The sequence below is a fragment of the Dysidea avara genome, chromosome 6, assembly GCF_963678975.1.
Source record: "Dysidea avara chromosome 6, odDysAvar1.4, whole genome shotgun sequence".
Lineage (NCBI taxonomy): Eukaryota > Metazoa > Porifera > Demospongiae > Dictyoceratida > Dysideidae > Dysidea > Dysidea avara.
The window spans coordinates 15747869-15770535 of NC_089277.1; the positions used below are offsets into that span (position 1 = coordinate 15747869).

A 22667-nucleotide genomic window follows, 5' to 3' on the forward strand; every position below is an offset into this window, starting at 1 on the left:
TCACAGGGAATGCTACTGGGAAATCTTAATGTTCTTTAGTGAACAATAGGAACAATTGTGGGTATGCATGTCGTAAATGGTGTTTCCTTAAAGGACCCTTTTGTACTCTGCATTGTTAGGGGCGATTTCTGACAGTATGTATAGTGGTACTCCTCCTTAAAGGGTTATCCAAATTAAGGGCAAGATTTCAAATCTAAAATTCTTCATCCCAAGTGCATGCCTGTTCAAAGAGGCTACATTGTATACAAACCTGTTAAAAGAATATAATATACCTTGAAACAGAAACAGTTGTACAAGTCACAATTCATTGGGTATTGGTTAATTTTTCTACCTAAACAGGTTTGATCCGATAGTATAAGTACACATCATCTTTGAAAGTTCATAATTTAATAGCAAAAATCATACATGGATTACAAGAGTTACGCATGTGGTCTGGTTGGGTGAATAACTATATAATGATTATAAAATAAAACAATGGCATGAAATGGTATAAAAATTATAGTGAAATGAAATGCATTAAATGTGCGAATTATGTACGTACGTTCAAATTTAAAAAAGACCACCTGTGATTTTCTGAAAGTGTACATGATTTCAAAAAAAAGATTTTTCGTATATGAAATAAGGAATTATTTATACAACTATTTACTCATACACTGCTATACCAAGTTTGCCAGAGCAGTTGCAAAAGCTTGGATGGGTGAGAATGGTGCTTGAAAATCAAGGATGAATGCTCCATTATCAATTCTTCCAAATTGAAGCACCTGTCAAAAATAAAAGATTTATAAAACGTGTTTCTCTCAAATAAAGCACACCAAGGGAATCCTTAGTATAAAGCAATGTGGCATATGGTTACATTGTGGTCAATTTGGGTTCTAATGTTACAATACTTCATGGCTGACCAAATCAAACCACACACACATACACAAAAGATATTCATGCCCTGAAACAACTGGGATTCAACAGCCAGAAAGAAGGCTTCACAATACATGCCATCTTGTAAGTTGGGTTGAACTAAGCTTGGCAAAGTAAATTCAACGATAACTTGGTGCATAGTTGTCAAACAATACAGCAATATTATTGTTATTGTATTAATTGTGTACCAAGAAAGAATATTGGATTAAGTATAGATGTCATTTTATCCCAATGAAACTAGTTAAAGCTACACTAACCACACTTAACTGTAAATCAATCTGGTAACACCAAACTGAAAGCCGATGATATATACACATGTGGTACTATTGTATGTGAACATTTCAATATTATTATCGTACCTGTTTATTGTCTACTTCAAGTTGAAAATTCTTTGCTGATTTGGCAGTAACACGGCCACCAAAATCAAGCTGATAGATCATATGCTGCTCGTTCCATGTTGGTGTTTTGCTCATGATAATAATTGGCGATTCTACTGAGGAGGATATCCTCTTTGATGCTGCCGATGTGATGGCATGCTTACTGATGTCAAACTCTGACTGAACTGATTGTAAAGGATGTTCAATAGGGTAATCAAGCACTTCTGAGAAGACACTGTCATACTCATCGTCGCTGCCTGAATCAGAATCAATCCCGGAATCATTCAGTTCTGATCTGGGTAAGAGTACAGTTACTTTGCGTGGCTGTATGTGTAGGAAACTTGTCTTGATTGCTATGCTCCCCAAATCTGAATGAAGGTGTTGAGAAAGTCCTTGGATTTTAAATTTGGAGGCCATTACATTAGAAGTGACTGCTGCCAAGATTTGTCCATCATCTCCAGTTGTGCTAAAAAGTGTCTCAGTTACTTTGCAACTGTTCCGGTTGAAGGAACCGTCTGTTGGCAGAGATGTAGATAAGTCCAAAGCAATGGGTATCGTAGTTGAGTCTTCGTAACTCTGGCTTGTTCCGAGTTCCAGAGATGAGTTAATTCCTTCTACTGAAGCGGACAAGCCGTCTGCTCCATTGCTGATAACAACATAGGAATTACTTGGATTACTCAAAGAGTCGTCGCCAGGTAAACTAAGTGTAAAACATTGTCGAATTTTTCCACTCTTGTGAGCAGTCAAAATGGGGTACAGCGACCCTAAATGTTCCACGTAGAGTGTATATGAGTTGATATGTCTGTTCCGTGTTGCAGGTGAAGACGGGGCATGATTTGGTGCCACGGTACAAAACACTCGGTGTCCAGCCGGGGGTGGACGAGACACATAGTTCAACAAGTCATGGTAATCCGGAACATGTCCCTAAATAGGTTAAAACACAGATGAAACCAGATACAAGCCAAAACATTAAAAACTTTACAGAAACTAACAAGCAGTTGCCCAGAATCTTATTGGCTGTATTTCAACATGAAACAGGAATCTAATTGAGTAATTGTGAACATGACTTCGCACCAATGAGAGTGAAAATATAGGGTAGGTACAAGATATTAACAATTTATCATTTAACTGAACAAGAAAACTAAGTGTCATTATTCTCCTATTCCAAGTCAACAGCAGACAGAAAATATATTTACAACCACAAAACTCTTCAAAACAGAACTATTAGCGCATAAACCTATAGTACAGCTGTTAACCTAGGCCAAACAAAGAAAATTACCACCAACCTAAAAACACCCTAACAACAGTATGTGCTCTCAAAAAGATGTACATTAATACCTTACTGATTTGTATACCAGTAAAACATGTAATACTACCTGAAAGCACACCTGTATCTTAGATAGTATGGTGATGTGGTAACAAGACAGGAAAAACAGAAATCATATCTGGGTACATGATGGTTGATAAGCCTAAGGCTTCAATGTGTATAGATAGCCCAATATGTGCCAGACTAAGTAGGAAACATAAAGCACAACAGTGTGACTGGCAGGTAATTCATAGTGGCCATAAGTGCATTACGATTGTATGCATACATACCTGGATAATCTGACTGTATGAATCAACAATACAGGACTTCATTTTGGTTGGCAGCTGAAGGTCGAATGCTGCATCTTTCTCCTTGAGGTTAACAGCTATGATAGACTGACAGAGATATTGCAGTGTGGGTATGTTGTGATGTATGTTTATCGTGTACAGCTGATTCCTGGCAGTCACAAATAGATGTTTTCCTGAATGTGCCCAGCTCATGGCACCAATGGGATCCTAAACATGACAACATAAACAAAATGGTTAAGGTTGGGAATATGATGTGGTCGTTGCCACAATACCTTAGTGTTCAATGGTAGGGTGAATAACAACTGTCCAGTTGGCTTGAAGAAACGAACTGTGGAAATTCCCTGTGATTTTCTGTAACCAGCTACTGCTAAAATGGAACCAGTTTCGTTCCAATGCATCTGTCCATCCAGTAACCCAGTTCTGATTATTGTTGCTTGCTGATCGCCACACGAAGACATCAAAACAACTTTGCCATTGCGAAGGTACAGTGAAAGCCGATCTCTGGTGTTGGATGAAGAAGTTGTTGACTTGTCTTCTACAGGGCTCTTCACCCACTGAAGACCTATGATGCCAATGCCTGGAAGAACTTCAGTGGTGGAAACAAGAGAGCCACCATTTTCAACATCTAACTCAATCAGTTCTCCAATACTGCTCCCAACAACAACTTTAGTATCATCCGGGGACCATGTGGAACTGAGCAGTCTTGATTGGTGCGACTGGCTTGCTGGATTTGTGACAAAAGATCCGATACTTAATTGTCTTGCCCACAACCTGCGACCAAAAGCTGTCCCCAAGAGAACGTAACCATCGACGTAAGAAATTAGAACTCTAGTACCATCACTGCTCCACTGGAAGTCAGCAATCGATACACCACGATTATTAACCAGTTCCATAATTGATCTACCATTATGGTTTTTCCATACTATGACAGAGCCAGCTGCATCACAAGTGGCTATCTTGTCTAAACTTCTGTTCCACCTCACCAAGGTTATCTACAATGAGGTTAGATTGTTATGTAAACAATGTAATAAGATCTTCCCACAGTAGGAAAATCTGTTCTATTAAGTGGTCATTAATTGAAATACAAATTATAGATTAGAACTAGGCGGTAAGGAATAATAACCAACACCAAATAGTTAAAGACAATCCATAAATTTCGTACCTCTTGTGAATGCTCTGTAAAGTTGAAGTTCCTTCGCATGCACTGTTTCTCCAGTTCTTGCGAGTCAGAATCGCTTAGCGAATCATTTTCAGAATCCGCCAATTCAGTGTACGTTACTCCTACTACCCCGCGAGAGTTTCCTACCGCGAGCCATCCTCGTCCTTCTTCTCCTTTCCAGGATAGCGAGTTTACAAAGCTGTCCAACAATTTGGGCGCACTTTTCTCCAATTCCGCGTACATGGTACAACCGCCTTGCAACTTAAAAACAAGTAACCAACTAACTATACACTCTTATTTACCCCAACCGCTTTTACACAGTTGCTAACAAACAGTATTATAAATTCTAATGAAGCCAGCCCTATTTAAATATATGGAGTGGTCTGTACTGGGCGTATTTGTACGGCTTCTACTTCCTGATATGTTGCAATCGATGATTACAGTATTGTATGGGACAACACGTTATGTTGTGCTGCGTGATCGCATGTATTTGTTGTCATTGTGTATGATTGAAGCTGTCATAGTTACATAAATATCTACACATAATCATACCACATAATTACAAAACATATAATCTTTAAAAGTAGACATTATACAATATAAAAATATACATTTTGTCAACAGTTAGCTCTATAGGTTACAATATAATACAACAGTAACATGAACACTCCTCCATGTCCTCTTCATTGTTATTAGCCTGTTGAGTAGGATCTGTTGATATCGGTTGACCTGACGCATCGTGTTGAACAGGTTGGGTTGGAGGATAAGACCCAGCTGTGTCAGGAATCGGCGGGTACTGGTTAGGCGGTGGAGCTGTTGGTATGGGAGGGTATGGGGTCTCTGGGTTCACAGGTGGATACCCAGGTTGCTGAGGAGGGTAACCAGGTTGCTGAGGTGGATAACCAGGTTGAGCAGGGTAGCCCGGCTGAGCAGGATAACCAGGTTGAGCGGGATATACGGTCGGTTGAGCGGGATATACGGTCGGTTGGGCTGTAGGCACAGTTGCCATCATTGGTGTTCCCTGTGTTGCTGTAGCTACAGCAGGTTGACCGACATGTGTGGTCTCCCCAGTACTGGTAATGACAGCAGTCGGGGGAGGAGGAGCGACAACTGGAGCCTTACTTCTCTGGAACAATACAATCCTGAACGGCCACCCACCAGCTCGGTGCCGATGCCTCCTTGCTCCAAACCTTGGCCGAAAATGCCAGACATGAGGACGATGGTGAATACCATGATGATGATGGTGGATACCATGGTGATGGTGATGGCGTATTCCATGATGATGGTGATGGCGTATTCCGTGATGATGGTGGTGGTGGTGCCGCCTATGGCCACCAGCCCTACGGCGTCCGCCATGTCTTCCACGAGGCATCTTTGTCTCCTCTTGTTACTCAAAAACACCTGACAAGAAAAATGATACATATTTACGTTACACCTGTACACATATACAGAGCAGCCACCATACAACACTGGCTTCATACAACACTATCTACTCAACCACACCGTAATTTAGTTGAGCAGTAACAGAATTCATACAAGAAGGGACTTAAAAATTTCTAACCAGGTGTAGTCACCATGCACATCATCATCATCATATGGTTGGCATGAGAGAAGAAGCCTACCAGCGCATGTAGATTATTGGCTATACCACTTAAAAAAAACTATTAATAAAATTTGTTAACTTAAAATTGTGTGACTTCCAGTTTGTACAGGGTGTTGCCCAACTTGGGGGAAATGGGGACATCATCTGAAGTATGCAATTGAATTTATAATGCCCAGTAGGGAATACATGTGCATGAACTACACGTGCATGAACTACACTACAATGAATAGTACAATATTACATAGAATTACACATGTTTTGGGGAAACACAGATTTGCTTTCAAATGGTCATGTCTACACGTCACTTAGGATTACACCTCGGCAAATAATGATGCATGCAAATATGGTTACCATCTGAAAACCTGTACACGCCCCTCAACGATACTTATTATAATACCCTACATCATTTCATTAGCACCTAGAGATGATCTCAAACGCCAGCCTAAGGGCTTCCACTAATATTTACACCCTCAGCTGCAAATTAAGTTGAATGAATTAGCTAACAATGAAAGGCCTGATCTCATAATTAATCTCTATTAACACCACTGACTGCAATCTGTGTGGCATAAGATGTCACACTAGTTAGGTTTCATTAATAAACACTTTACACTCTGTGATTGGAACATTTGGCACTCAATCAGTTGACATACACATGCTATACTAACAGTAAAGGATACGTTGTCAAGAAAAGCATAATGATAGTGGCTAGAAGTATACTTCAAGCAGTGAATTCACAAGGTTAGGCAGGAATTGGATGAGGATGAATTCACATTGTTGCCACGAGTACCAAAATCCATTTTAGTTGACACAGTGAAGAAGCCATTGATACCCTGCAAAATGTCTGTAATATAACAAGCGCCAACCCACTGATGTTTCTTGGTGTAGTATAATATTGCTATATGTTGAAGAAGGTGAATTGGGAGACAGACAATAATTGGATTGGTACATGTGAATTAATATGGCATCCACTGCATGGGGAGATCGATACAACATGTGGATTAGCAGACAGCAATAAAATTGTATATTACAATCTGTCTGTCTGAAATGTGTTCCATCAAAGACATACATTCATGCAGGCAGAATACCTTTTTTAGCAGTGATGATATCACAATATAAACAAGCTTGGTGAATTTCTTTTCTACAAACTCTATACAGTATTGAGAAGGTGAGTATGCCAAAAGGAAATGAAAGAATGTGTTTGTCAAATTCCCTGCTAGAATTCTAAACAAAAGTTGAAATACAATCGGAGTACCCAATATCTTAGGTTAGTTGCATTGGCAAAAGGACACCCACAATTGTGGACAACTTGCTTGATAATAATTAGGACACTTTTCCGCACATAAGCACACACACATTGGTGAATGTAGACCTTTGAAATCAGGACACCCCACTAATTTCACAATTGTACCACTTACAAGAAACTAATACGTACATGGAGTGGATGGGTGTTTGTTCATAAACTCTGTGTGGAAGCAACTTTGTCATCTCTTCAAATAAGAATGTTTCTAAGGCATATAGAGTTACATATTTGAAGGGCACTATTGGGTATTCATTATCCCATTTCAGTCACTAAGCTCATTGGGTGAATAGTGTGTGTCGTTACATGACCTTCGTGAGTATCATATACCTGATCAACTGGTCACATATAGTGGGTCTGTTTATCATCCCAGTGAAATTGATGGTCATCTTACAAGTTAATAGCCAGCTTTAAAACTATAATGCCTTTACCATTAATGCATTGCCAAGCACTACAAGAGCAAAATGGTTTCAATTGCTAATTCAATTGCTCTATATATAGTAAATTTCAATTGTACAAACTCAGCGTGCAGTAAGTATGCAAACATTAAGTCTATAGATAGTGAAAATTAGACTAGTTGGATATGTCCATATGACACATTGCCATGTGTGTTAGTACGCTAAACATGGCAACCAGTATTGGTACTATTTTCCTCACAGTATTGCAGCCACGAGAACTACATACAGATAACGCAGTATATTTTTTCTTGTTTAGGTAATGTACCATATTGGGGTGTCTATACGTAAGGCTCTGGGAAGACAGATAGATACAGTACACAGTTTGCACATTCAAATGAGATTTTGAGATACATGTTTTCTGGCAGAAACATAACACTCGTTACAAATAGTATGAAATAAAATCTAACACTATTCATCAACTTATTATTGTCTACAAGGTGTGAACTACATGTACTATATCATATTTAGAAATATTTGGGGGAGGGAAATATGACACATTTAGAAAATTACTTAAATCTTGCCAAATATCTTTTCCCAGAAACATTTGATTTCAATTTACGGTTCAAGCCAACAAAACTTCCCAACACTTACATAGCTTACAGATCAATAGCTAGCTTACACAACACAACAGGATTATGAAAACAAACTCCACGTGTAATCTCAGTGAAACCTGTCGACCCATTGGTAAACCTGGGAATTCTTCACCTTTCCATCAAACCGCTGGAGGCAAGCATTTCTTATTACAGCACAGCACCATAGGGAGATGGAACTACATGTACGCTCAGTTGACAACAGAGTCCCAGTTGACCAACTGACCATGGCAGGCCCCAGGGGAGACTATTTATCAAACTTCAACAATTTAGCACCATGTATCCAAAATATTGTCATAATTGCACAACTTTTGATTGACATTTCTCCTGACCTGAGCATCAACAGGTACAACACAGGTATGTATTAACAGTGGACCAGGGGCCAGGGGACCCATGAGGATTCAGCTCTTTTCAGAATTTTATACACTTCACAATATTGTATATTTGTACTAGATACCTCTGCAAGTAGTCTTGCATGGCCAGTCAACTTTTTCCACCGTTATGATGTCCCACACGATGTTTATACCAATTAAGCGCCTCTGAAATAGTGTCTGAAGCTGACTGCATTTGTAGGCCACTCGCCTGCTGCACAATGAGTATACTAGTCTATTAAGTTGCCTAGCTACAGAAACATTGTGCAACTATACCATGATGTATTAGGTCTGGTTGTCGAGAAACTTGCTAGCTAGAATAATTGTTTGCACAATGTTTCTAAACTTTAGCTAGGCGATATAATAGACTAGTATGCTCATCGTGCAGCAGGTGAGTGGACTATAAAATTAATGCCGTCAACTTCAGACACTGTCAAAAGTGCTTATAATTCTAATAGCCTAAATATTTTGAGAGGCAAATTTTTCGAAGTTGAGCAATGTTGCTGAAAATAACATTTGCAAACACTCCCAAAATGTATTAGACTAGAATTATGGAGGTCTAAATATTCCAAGGGTAAAATTTTCAATGATAACACCCAAAACTGTGAAATCAGTAAAAATTTTCCTCCTCGAAATAATTAGGTTATATGGTACCCCGTATAAACATCGTTTGAGACATTGTGACGAGAAAAAGCGGATTGGCCATGCAAGACTACTTGCAGAGGTACCTAGTACAAGTGTAGAATATTGTGAAGTGTATAAAATTCCAAAAAAAGCTGGATCCTCACGGGTCCCCTGGTCCCCAGGTCCACTGTTTATACCTACTGGTACAATACAGATGAAGATAGACTGTACATGTTTTTATGCACATAACTTCATTAGACTAATCATGTAGGTATGATCCCACTAATACATTATATTGTTTCTTTATTCAATTAGAAAAAAAAATAACATTGGCATAAGTTAGGCTATAAAATGTCCAGCCTTATCTGGTTGTACACGCTAGGAGGATACTATTGTCTGCTATTCTGCAAGAAAACAACACGGCCTTTATGAAGTACATTTTGTATATTTCTTCAATGGAGAACAGCTACCATTTCAGATCAGAAACAGCCCATGGTTTAATATACCAACATTGCCTTTGTGTGCCGAATTAAACTAATGGTGAAGACAATAGAAGATTTTACTTCAAGAAGTGGGGCTGACCATATATAGTGAGATATGATTAGATGATGTTCAAACATTTTATGACTCTCAAAGATGCCTACAATGACTGTTCCTTTTCCTTCCTTTGTGCAGTTCAAGTGCCTCTCAATTGGGCAGTACACCACCGCACCCTGAATATTCCCAAATGGTTGTGTGAAGCCAGTGGGATTGTTTCTGAGGCAACAATGCATCCATACAGATGGTAAACTGTATCTTACTAGTGGCTGTTAGTACAGCATGGACATTCCATAGATGCTACAAGATCTCTCACTGTAGTGTAGTATGTTATTGAGACCTCATTAAACAGTATGCCATTGAGACCTCATTAACAAAGGCTTCATGCAGAATACAAGGTTACCAAAAAACTTAATCATCCAGTACATGCACAAATTAGCTATGTTTGGGATCTACTTGACATGGTGGCAGCCTTATTAATGAGGTCATGAAGTATACCTTAGCTATGTTTGGGACCTAGTTAACATGGTCACTATAATGTGGTTACTAAAGAAGAGATCCAGAAGTTAACACCTCCAATCCAGATGATGGAAATGTCTACAACAAAATGGAGTATGCATGTGCATCTCTCGAAGAAGGAAATCTTTGAATAGTACAGTTACACAAACAGCAGTACACCCATGCAGCCACCTTTACTGAACACACATAAGTCATTGCATTATCTGAAACCTTAGGAGAAACATTTAAACAAGCACAGGATGACATATACACCTGGAACTAAAAAACCCACCTAAAGTCAATAACAAATATTCTCAAGATCAAAAAGGACACCCTGAATTCTGGACACTTTCATCGTTGTTCATGGTTTCATTTTAGAAATTAGATTTAGACCCCTGAAATCAGGACACTTCACTAGGTGTGAGAGATAGATGGCATCGTACTACATACGTAAAAGAAATACGAATTACGTATATATTCAAGTTATGTAAACAGACATTGCAGGATGGTCACAGAATTGACCATGCAATGACAACACGTACACAGGATGAAGAGCTTTTGCCAAACTTAGTACAAAAGGAGCCCTTAAAATTGATACTGCCCAGCCAAATACTAAACTCTAGTTTCAAGTGGTATTTCTAGCAATGCAAAGTCTTGCCATAAAAGAACACAGGCATTGAACCATATAGCAGATTTTTATAACGAGACATAAATTTTAGCGTTTGAGACCAATCACTTTAATTCGCATGAATTTCAGCACCGTCATAATAACAATATCAAAGCACTATGGAAGATACGTTTGCCCAACCAAAGCTGTTTTCTGTAATGAAGTTGAGGCAAAAAGCGTGGATAAGAAAAGGTACACATACATAACTAGAACTAACCGATCTATCATATCACAACTTGACCCAAAAATTATTGCGATTTAACCTGCAGGCTTGCTAGCAACGGTTCAGCTTTCTAATAAAGCTTTCTCCCAACCCGTGGAGGCTAGATAAACAATGGATATGACTCGGATACAAAAGACAGCAGACAAAAAAAAGATGCAATAGTTGCGTGTAAAATGTGTGTGGTTTATTTTCACTCTGCTAGTTGAAAAGAAATGGTTGGAGCTTGTTACAAATGTTGCCACATCACTTTTGTGCGTGTATCTTAAATTAGTAGAAATATTTTAATTTTAGTGATCACCTTATGTCATTAAATATTCTGCCACTATTATTTTATTTCTCGTGAAATTTCATAAGCTATACTAATCCACTATATGGCATATATACATACCAGCATACAGATCCGTTGTCTCATAATTTACATCATGCTACCATATACTGGTGGCACAGTTAACAAAAGATAATCTATAAAATTTAGCAAGTGATCAAAGAGCAATTAACTTCCAATGATGTCCCTGGTCAACTTGCTAACAAAAATTTGGGCCACTTGATGGTAAAATGGCATGTAAGTAACAGGGGAGTTTGGCAACAGGACCAAAATATATGATTTAAAAATGAGTGGTATTACATGAAGTGCACCTTTGTTATGAATAGGACATGGTCACTGTAATGAGGTGGTCTTATTAATGAGGTCATGAAGCTATGTTTGGGACCTACTTGACACGGTCACTATAATGAGGTGGTCTTATTAATGATAATGAATTTATGAAGCACATTTTGGGACATACTATTTAAAGACATAAGATGACTATATAGTCAGAATAGAGAGCTTGTATCACATCAATAATGCTTAACAACTGTTGCTAGTCAGCCATACTTGGGGGCAAGTTTCAATGAGATGAATGCTATTGGTTTGTCACTGAAGAGTATCACTGTCAGATGATAGGGCAATGTTGGAAACAAATATTGAAAACTAGGTTTAATATAGACAATCGCATTACTAATTTTTGATAGATTAGTGGAAAATTTTACAACTTTTGGCCGTGACTATCCTAGCTTATACAAGTGACTAACCTAGAGAACATGCCCTGTTCTGCACTTAGCCATTCAGAATGACTGTAGCCTTCGTCTGCATGGCTGGCAAGTAACAGTTGTTAAGCATTTGTGATGCACATTTTGTATGCAACCTCTCTATGTATCAGGAGCCTCCAAACTTCACTTTTAATACGTACATTGCACTCAAACAATGCATAATATTCATATGTACAACTATTCCTCCAACTTTTATTCAAAACCGACATACAGGAATACACTAAAATATCAGCTATACAACAATGGTATATTGTCTAATATTACTCATACAACTACAAAACAGCAAGGGCAACAACAACAAATAAAGAAGATGATATAACCAACATCGTAGGTAATATTACTATTATAGCTGTTAAAGGACAATGATATACTAGCCATCAATTATACTCAACTATGGATAGGCAAGGGGACAAGCACTTGAGCACTTGTCTTTAAAACACTTCAACAGCCTGATTTAAAGTGCTTTCAAGTGTTTAAACATTATAACGTACTTGTACTTTAGCCCTTCACATATAAGTATGCAAAAAGCACAATTCTATATTGTTTCTACCATATTAGAGATTCAGCACCCCAAAACAAAGTGATGTGGTTAGCATAATCAAGACCTTGCAGAAGCTTATCATTTTTGAACAAAGCTGAAAGCAATGAAGGGGGACCATTCACTAATTTGCGTCAAAAATAACTAGCGTAAATAATATCTAAAGTACAAAAGCAGCTATAATTATCTATAAGTGCAAAGAATTTGAACAGGCAATTAAAAATCTGTACTCAGCAGCAAGTATGCTTGTGGCTGCATTTGGTTTTCTTCAATACCACTAGAACTATATGTGACCCAGTCTGGGAAAACCGGTCTTATCGCCCATGTCAGCAAATTCAATTTTTTGTCCAGGACACAAAGCTACATGAATATTGTGTTGAAACAAGCTTTTTACGGGCCTACTTTATTCCACAGACTGGACTCGTGGACTGGACTCGTGGACTGGACTGGACTCGCGGACTGGACTGGACTCGCGGACTGGACTGGACTCGCAGACTGAGCTGGAAGCAGCTTTTAAACAATAATAATAATTATTCAGGAATTATCCATCTCTTGCAACACTGGAGACACCACTATCGAGCTACAACTGTGCTGTTGCTGGCTCTTCCTTACAAGTCATGACACTAGCGCATGCACTAATTAATAAGAATACACTTGCGATACATGTGTACTAGCAGTGATACAGTGTGATAGAGGCTATTTTTGTAGCGTAGATGTTTTCTTTTGTTGCTTTAGCACTAGTGTTACAGCTGTAGTGATGAGCTAGTAATTACTCTTAGCAGGTAGCTAGGTGGCACCACCAGGCAAGGTTATGGGCTATGCAAATAATCTGGCTCATCACTACAACCCTAACGCTAGTGTTAAGTACTGAAGCAACAAAGGAAAACATGTACGTTACAACAATAGCCTCTGTCACACTTTATCACTGCGAATACACGTGTATCGTAAGTGTATTCTAATTGATTAGTGCATGTGCTACTGTCATGACTTGTAAGGAAGAGCCAGCAGCAGCACAGTTGTAGTTCGATAGTGGTGTCTCCAGTGTTGCAAGAGATGGATAATTCCTGGATTATTGTTTAAAAGCTGTTTACAGCTCAGTCCGCGAGTCCAGTCCAGTCCGTGGAATAAAGTAGGCCCTTTGTATGGGATACAGGCCTGCATGTTAGCATGTATATGTGACCCAGTCTGGGAAAACTGGTCTTATCGCCTATTTAAAAGTATTGAGAAACGCCAGTTTTAGGTATTTAGTGTGCTGTAGCTTGCCAATGGTTGAAGCTATGTGTACCAAATTACACATGTTCTACACCAATTCCTTACCTCACAGCATCCACTGTGCAAGTAGCCAACAACTAAGTTTACCACCATTTTAGATAGTTTTTAAACCGAGGTTGACTGTATCAGGCGACCTCCAAAAGGGGTGGGAGGCGGGGGCCCTGGAAGGCTGGCAAGATGGTATTCAAAATTGAAAAGGAAGGCGTAGGGATGAATTAGGCCAAGTTTAGGGCCATTCAGGTCTCAAAATTGGCTAAAATGAAAGGAAATTCATCACTGACATGTGACACTATGTAGAGATTCAGCAGACAGTGTGACATAGTTTGGACTTTCCTACACAACAATATAACCCAAAACCATCTTCATTTTTACTTCTTGACAGCATTAGTTATCCAACTCTATGAAATATTTTATCTAACTAAATTTTCTCCTAACAAACTCATGTATTTGTCATCCTTTGTGTCCTGTTTCTTTCTCTGTTATCATGTATGTTTCAATTCACAGGTAGTGTGGTATGGTTTCTACTGTATCATGAGAATCACCAGTAAATTCTGTACTGAATGAATTGAGTGCAGAGGTCCCTCTCATACTGTTCTTTGTTTGTAACACTGTATGACAGGTGGACATTGTTGAAAATGAAACATGTTGTACTTCAGTAATCAATAGTTGGGGTGCCGCGTTCAGTCACGCAATTAATTTTATAATCTGTCTGGCACCATTCTATCCTTTGTTGTGGTGTGCACAATTTAAGCAGTTCAGTAATAAACGTTAATACAAAAAGTAAGCAAATAACTACATATAACAAAAAATCTAAAATTTAAATTTAAAAGGAAGTAGGGATTTTAGAAATAAAAAGCACTGAAACAAGGGAGGTCATCTACACCCTAGTGGATATTTAACCCCTATATGGCTATACTATAGGGGATTCCACAGAAGCCACGTACTAACCCATATACACAAAAAACATTTTCCCATTTGAAGAGACTGAATGTCTAAAATTTTCTGCAAAATAATTTTACAGAAGAATAATTGAAGTTTGGGGGAATCTTGAAGAAAAGTTGATGTTAAAATTGTTAAATTGCAAAATAATCAGTCGGAAGTCATGATTTGCTCTACAAGTTATAGCTACGGTCAGGATATTCCTTAACAGTATATACCTGTCAATGATAACCAGGACACTCGGGCATTATACAGATATGAAGAGTATGCATATTAGTATGTTTTCTCATAAATTCCTGGAATCCCTTTATCAACTCCCTCCTTGCATAAGACTAAAGTACAAACTAATTGCCCACTAGTATAGCTACAGGTATAAAGTTATATCATACTTCTATTTCCATGATCCCTACTTGAATATAAAATTTACGTTTTTTTGTTATACTCGTAGTAGTTACTCAGATGATAAAATTTTGACAAAACTGTCCCTAATGTATCAACACATGACCCTAAGTATATAAACAACGGAAAAATAAACTAAACCATCCCATGCCAATGTGTTTAAACAAATTAACATGCCTCATATATAGGTGATCATTCTGGGTTTTAACCAGTGTTTATTATTTACCATTTCATCTCCATAGGCAACATATTTGCTTATTTGTCCCAGTTTAAATTTATAAATCTTATGCAACCACACCAATGAATTATTACTATTATGTTTACAACAATAATAAATTTGTTTAAGAAAACTACTAATTATTACGTTCTTCACATTATCCTGAATCTGACACATAACGCTAGCATATAACAAACACTTGTTTTGAAGTAACCCAAGAGTCTTCCCTAAGTACAGCAGTACAGTACAGCACTGTACTATACTGTTACTTTAATGTAGGTATACCAGCTTTAAAAATTAATATGTTTTTGCTCTACTTTTATTTCACTAGGGAAAGTCAAGAGCTAATAAAGAGCTTGCTTCGTACTAATCCCCATAATTTCTGACACCAAAAGTAACAACAAAGGTGTACATTGTATCTACTAATAAAACCTTAAGCATTCCAAGCTAATACAAAAAGTGGACACAATATATGACCTTCACAGCTGTACGTAAAAATACTGGTACCCTGGAAACCTACACTACCAGACACCAATCAATCAAGCCATAACTCACAAAGCTGTCAGTTAACAATACAACTTGTAAGACCCAATTATCACCAACAGATAGTGTGTTTATTTGCACACTGGGAATTTCAATACACAGGTCATAGCTCAGTAGCATACTCAATGGTGCTTGACCAAATATATCAACACAACCAAGCTCCACCCTAAATAAGGATTGCCAATGGAATCTTAAACACACAGCAAGTAATTCTGCTTTCATAAAAACCCCTTGCTATTCACTGCAACGAGAAGTTTCTATCTAGGGCGCATTAATTGAAACAATTTATTTTCGAAACGATGTTGTGTGCGTAAGAGGAAATTGAAACTTTTACAGAGTGTAATACAACACACACAACCACATACAAACACATACCAAGTCAACAGCAGCCTACATCACAGTGACGACTTTACGTAGGTGACAAATTGTATCTCGTGATCCCGTTGTTATGGATACTGCGATAAAGATGTAAACAAAGAAACCGATTTCGATGCTGCAAATTACCCCTACAAATTCTGAGTAAAGGTTTGAAGAAAGGTCGGATGGAGTATGTCCGTACTTAAGGGTGCTTATTCATATCCTTTCAATAATGATTATCATTAATTAGAGTTGTACGTGTAAGGGGTGGGAGCGTAAACGTAAGCCACTAGAACGAAGTAAAGAGCATTATTTACTTTGAATTGGTTATCAAACAAACACTGATCTTGTTATATTGGTAGGATACTTGGGAGTTATAAGAACATACCTAATTGTACAGTCATGTATTGTAAGGTGTCCCCTTGACTAATATTACTAGACAGTATCAGGAAATACAAAGGGAACAGCTAAGAGTGTTGAGTGAGTCACACAGGAGCACAACTGAGAATTATAAAGTTCGTACTCGGCACATAACCAAAGAGAATGAGCGCCGAAGGAGGTACTTTAAATGCAGAATCTGTTTTGTAATATTTTGATGTGTGTACTTGCTTATCGTGTGTCGTGTGCATGCATGCATGCATACCCCTGTGCGCGCACTTGTGTGTACCCATGTAACCAACCTCCTCACAGTGGATACAGCAACACACCTGGAAGCATACACTCCCATCCCTGATTGTGTGTAGGGATCAGGCAGGACCAGCATTCCCTTACTTTGGCTTTTCAAGCCTACAGTAGGGGTTACATCTTTCGCACTTACATTATGCTTTAGGAAAGCCTTGCTTCTGTAGACCAGGTCCCTTTGCCTATTCACCCTAGTTTCTTGGGCCCTCTTGCCTAAGTAAAGGCTTAAAAATGGGTTATTCAGCATCTCCTGGCTAGGCCTCCAATGGGGTGGGGATGAAGATTGATATTTAGAGAAGTGTGTGCATCCATGTGTGTTACTATTTGTATACATAGGGCTTTAGAAGATAAGAAAGAAGCATTTGCAAAAGCAGAAGTTGAGAGGAGAAAGGAAGCACTGGAATTGCGGCGTAAGGGACAACAAGAAGCCACTTTACGGTTTAGAAATGTAGCCAGAAAACCTTTACCAAAACCACCAGAGAAAAAACCAATAATTTATCCCACTAAAGGTACAAAAATGCACAACCTTGATTGATATAGCCCTCAAGCTTGGTTGACATGTTCTTCTTTGCTTTTAGCAACCCCCAGTGCTTACCAAAAGATACAAGCCATAGTGACTTCACTACATCCTACTCCTCCTCCACCAAGAGTAGTGTACGGACATGAAGCAGAGGTTAGTAATACATTAAATCTTAACAAGAATGGATTACCTACCGTGGATGAGTTATTGAGGTCACTCAGAACTGCATCAGAACCTTGTACATCCAGTGAAAGCAAGTCTTCTGATTCAGCTAGTAACAATACCGAGGAGAAATCATTAGATGGTAGTCATGATTCTAATGCTTTTAAGGGAGATGGATCAAACACTTCTTCTGTAAGCACTGTGTTAAACAGGAGATGTAGTTTATCAGATACTGAAATTCTTAATACTAAGTTCAAGTGTGAGAGACCCCTAGCACCTGTTAGATCATTCAGAGTTAGTAGTCCACTGCGGGTATGTCGAAGTGGCAGTTTTGACAATGTAAATTTTAGACAATTAAAGAAAGGCTCAGTTGCCGAAGAGGTACTAAATGAGTTGCAGTGTGATAGTTCGCTACTCCAGAAGACACTGGAAAATAATGAACTATATGGCAGAGATAAAGACTTATCTGACAGTCTAGATATATCAAGAACTGATTTAGATGATAGCCTCGAGAAAAGAGTGACTGTTACAGAGAATGCTGAAGTTGCTTGGAGCGAGGTGGCTCAGCGTGTTGGTCAGAAAGTAACGCTGGGTACTGAAAACAGTGTTTTATCATTGATATCTAATTGTGATTCTGCTGCACATGCCATTCAAGAAGTTGCTGAACGTCCTGGCATACTGAAGAAGCCAAGAATGGGTGCTCACAGATCACAGAGAGGTGTTTGCCAAAACTTGGCCGACACCAATAAAAGAAACGAAACTGTTAAAAGAGTTCGTTTTGTAGATCAACCTTCCACAACAGAAGTTCAAACTTATATTACTAAGCAGCCTTCATATCTATCTCAAGTCCCAACTTTACAAAAGCCGACTAAAACTTTACCCTACAGATCTCCGTACCATAAGGCACATTCGTCATCTTATGGTGATTCCACAGTGTTCAAATACGACACGGGTGCAACCACACTCCCATTTTCAACATTTGACAGTGATCGGGATGATGTAGAACCTTCTGGATTGCACGGTAAAATGCCAACAGATGAAGAAATTAATGATCTCTGGAGTGAAATCCAGTCTTATTTTAGAGCTGGTACAGTAGCGAAAACAAGAAATGGAATGAATTCAACAGAAAGGACTTATTCAGAAAGCAGTGGACATTTAGGAAACAGAACAGATGGTAGTTTTGTTGCACAGAAAGGGTATAGTCCAGTTACACACTTGTCAGTGGGCGGCACTGGTAGTAGATATAGACAACAGACTAGTACAAGAGCAGACCATATACAGAGATATGAACCTGAGGGAACAAGACGATGTATTTCTCCTGTACAGATTACTTTTAGTAATTCATCATTACGTACTAAAGAAACAACAAAACCTTCAGGTATTGAATTATTTGGTTGTGCATATTTGTGCATAAAGTTAATCCTTGTGTGGGGTATACCTTATTAAGATTTTAGTATATATATATATATACACCTTGTAAGTAAATATTCCTGAAACAGTGCAACATGTAGCTTCTAGATCAAGTTACTCTAATAGAGCAGCCATATATTAACAGTCAATTGCACTATGTTGGAATGAACAATTATATGTTATCCAATGCCATGCAAGTGCACCATGGAACTGGTTGCATCATCGTCTAGAGGCTAAAAAAGAGTGGCTATAGTTCTGACAACCAAAATGCTAAAAGGTGACCGTGGGCTTTTTTGTAAGCCACAGAGCTAAACAGATGTCTTTGATGTATATACAGTTACAATCCTTAAGTGACTACTCACATGTAATGTCTCCCTCCCTCCCATCTTTATGCAGGATTTAGTGTGCCTTTAATATTTCGAGGACCATTGTGACCTCATTAGTAGGGCCAATTACAGGACCATTTTGTCCTCAGCAATGAAGTGGTCCGATGAAGTACAATGAGGTTGTATTTAAAAAGTGGCCACTAAAAGGTTCCTACCTAACACAGTACTTCATTTGTTAGTGTAGTAACAATATATGTGACCGGACTTGTGAAAAGGGGTCTTACATTGCCTTTCCAAATTTCCAAGTTTGACGAGTCATAACTCATCATGTGTTTAACCTATTGTCTTAAAATTACATCCAGGAATAATGCTATGTTAAGACTACAAAGTGACCAAATTTCAGGCTGTTACCATACTCTCAAGTCAAGTTATGGATTGACAAGTGAATGCAATTGGAGAGACTATAAGACCACTTTTCGGATATCCGCTCACTTATATCTGTTGTTTTAATATTTACTGCATTTGTCTACAGATTCAAGCAAGCTCTTAACAAAAGATGAACAACGGATACAGCAATCACTAGATAAACTGAATTACAGGTTACAGGGTATGTATATAATTATACCTGTGTATAAATACCACATACACTACATAATATTATAGCATGCATTCTCTCTAATAATTTGCTATGTGTTACATGCTTCCAGCCCAATAATAATTAACTTATTATTAAAAGTATCATACTCAGTTGCTCCTACTTGTAAACAGTTCAGAAAGGAAGCAATGGCCTGTACAACAAGCTATTACCATAGATTCCCTAAAATATCGGTACCTCCAATTACCCACTGTCTCCTCACCTATTGAATATGGCAAGTAGTTATCTTTTAAAACACCTAAACTTGATTGACATATAGGTATGAGGTGAACAAGGCACCTTAGACATCAAGCTTGTGATTGATTGTTTCACAAGATCAATATACTCTAATAGAGCAGTCAGATAGGATTGAGCAGTCAGACTATAGCTATAGTTGTATGCCCTCAGTTGAGCATCCAAAATGTACTGAAGTTTTCTGGATACGCTTTTGGGACTTAACATGTGAATGCAAACTGCTTTACTGCAAGCCGCATGCCATGCAGGCATATGTCTGCTATTGTGTATGTATAGTTGGTGGTATGCCTTCTAATCTTGTAAAGCAATCTCAAACTTTTCCCTGTGGTTGATGTATACTATCTGGTACTATCTATATTGTGCATTTCTTTGTGATATATACTTCCTTGTTTTGAATACCTATCCCCCCTTATATGCCAAGTTCAACTACTGCACCAAATCAGAATTCTTCAGATCAGCTCTTGCCTACACTCCTTGTGAGAAAAACATACATGCAAGTAGTAGCATCTGTAGTTGGCATACTTGAATAGCTATCAAATGTTTGAGTGTAGCTAGTCTTGCATTACCAGACTAATACGTGGCAGGTGCTTATCGACATTTTGATTATAAGCACCGGCTGTGATTGGTTTGGTGACATTACGACCCATTACTAGTTCTGTAGTGCAGCACACAGTTTGTATAAACAGCACATGCTCTGAAGAGCTTTGGTGATGAAGAGCCACTGTTACTAAGCGACAATAGTGGTGAGAAATCGGTAAGCGCCTGGTGCATATTGGTCTGTGGTAAGCTGTAGTTTTGCTTACATGTTCTACAAAATTCCAACACAAAGACCACTCGTGCAGTTTTGACTAGAGCAAAAGTACTTGTCTACATTATCAAATGATACTCTAGTTAATATTAACAGACTATTGTACCAACTTTTCAACAGGATTTTTTCAAAATACTATATATAATAGTATTTTAATAGCAAGGTAACATGGTAATTTCATTATAGGAAGTTTCTTGTTTTTGTCAGGTATTTCTAATCAAAGTGGTGTCAAATATGGAAGTTCTACAGCAGCAACAGTAAAAAAGGTAATTTGTGCAAATGCATATGTGAATATATACGTAACTAGACGGTTACTCGTTGTATTGTTCAGTCTTCCATTAGTGTGTAATAATACCATGCAAAGGCCGGCTTTCATTGTTGTTGCAGTATTTTAAGACAGCTTTGACCAGCGACAAGAAATCTACTTTGTAAGCATTTTGTTAACAAGTTAATACACATTAAGTCAAAACTAATAACAGGAGTAATATTCACTTTTGCTAATAAGGACAAAATATTTTAGCCTTCTAGCTCCATATACTTTTAAACTCTGAAAGAGGACAACCTCTATATTATTACCACAGCATGTTTGTTATATATAAATGTAACATCTTTCTACGTAACTAGTGGAACATGCAGAATATAGTGAAACCTGTCTAATGCGGTCACCTCTGGGCCTTGCCTTATTAAGCATGGAGGTCACTTCCTACACAAATGACAGGAACTAGGGAATTGTATAGACAGGTAACCTTGTTACGCAGTGGTCTGATTAGTGTATACTGTACTTGTATGGTACAGATACCTGGGGACCTGTCTGCTTGTCAGATATTCTGGGTACCTTAACTATGTGTCAGGTATATATACAACTGTTTATTTGATGCACCCTGTAGAGAGTTCAGCTAGAAGAAGTCACATTGTAGAGAGTTCAGCTACAATGAAACTCCCATGTAGAGAGTTCAGCTGCAAACAAATCACCCTGTAGAGAACTCAGCTACAAACAAATATGCCCTGTAAAAATATCAGGGCATATTAGGCATCCTGTAGAGAGATCAATGCAGCTAGAAGAAGTTACCTTGTAGAGAGTTCAGCTACAAAGAAACCACCATGTAGAGAGTTCAGCTGCAAACAAATCACCCAGTAGAAAGTTCAGCTATGAACAGATCAGCCAGAAAACTCTATACCTCTAAGACTTCCCACTATAGTATGAATTCTGTTGTGCCTTTGCCATATAAGCAATGAATTTCAATGGCATCTGCTATTGCCTGCATAAATTATTGACTATTTCCTTTTCTCTAGAAGAGCCATGCTCTACCGATGACAAAGGATACAGTGTATGGCAGACCAGTTCCTCATAAGTCTGGTCAGAATTCTCCAGCCAGTATTTCTCAATAATTTTACAGTCATTATTCACGGATGTCACCACTACTATTTACTATTATCGTAATTGTAATAATTTTTTACATGTCAGTATTTTTGTGTGTGTACCTGTGAGCACTGCTTATTGAATGCAGTGTATAATGAAATTTTATATCCATTCAATTTGTTTTTATCCAGTATAAAAGCTCTTTTGTATTTTTAATGTGTCAGGAG

The 22667-nt window shown here is 38.2% G+C and overlaps 3 protein-coding genes across 3 annotated transcripts; 1 reads left to right on the forward strand and 2 right to left on the reverse strand.

The window, feature by feature from the left end:
• Window positions 1-365: 365 nt before the first annotated feature.
• LOC136258954 (tubby-related protein 4-like) lies at window positions 366-4419 on the reverse strand. The gene is made up of 5 exons (XM_066052346.1): window positions 4066-4419; window positions 3176-3895; window positions 2886-3110; window positions 1272-2213; window positions 366-761 (listed from the first exon to the last, which is right to left on the reverse strand). The coding sequence occupies exons 1-5, from the start codon at window positions 4303-4305 to the stop codon at window positions 657-659; spliced, it is 2232 nt and encodes a 743-aa protein (XP_065908418.1). The 5' UTR covers window positions 4306-4419; the 3' UTR covers window positions 366-656.
• A 142-nt stretch (window positions 4420-4561) lies between these two features.
• Window positions 4562-16429, reverse strand: LOC136258955 (E3 ubiquitin-protein ligase Hakai-like). The gene is made up of 2 exons (XM_066052347.1): window positions 16303-16429; window positions 4562-5463 (listed from the first exon to the last, which is right to left on the reverse strand). Exon 2 carries the CDS (start codon window positions 5432-5434, stop codon window positions 4700-4702), a length of 735 nt encoding a protein of 244 aa, XP_065908419.1. The 5' UTR covers window positions 5435-5463; window positions 16303-16429; the 3' UTR covers window positions 4562-4699.
• On the forward strand, window positions 8184-22656 carry LOC136259288 (uncharacterized). Its single transcript, XM_066052778.1, has 7 exons — window positions 8184-8367; window positions 16699-16843; window positions 17302-17474; window positions 17544-19025; window positions 19916-19990; window positions 21288-21346; window positions 22374-22656. Exons 1-7 carry the CDS (start codon window positions 8184-8186, stop codon window positions 22467-22469), a joined length of 2214 nt encoding a protein of 737 aa, XP_065908850.1. The 3' UTR covers window positions 22470-22656.
• The last annotated feature ends 11 nt before the right edge of the window (window positions 22657-22667 follow it).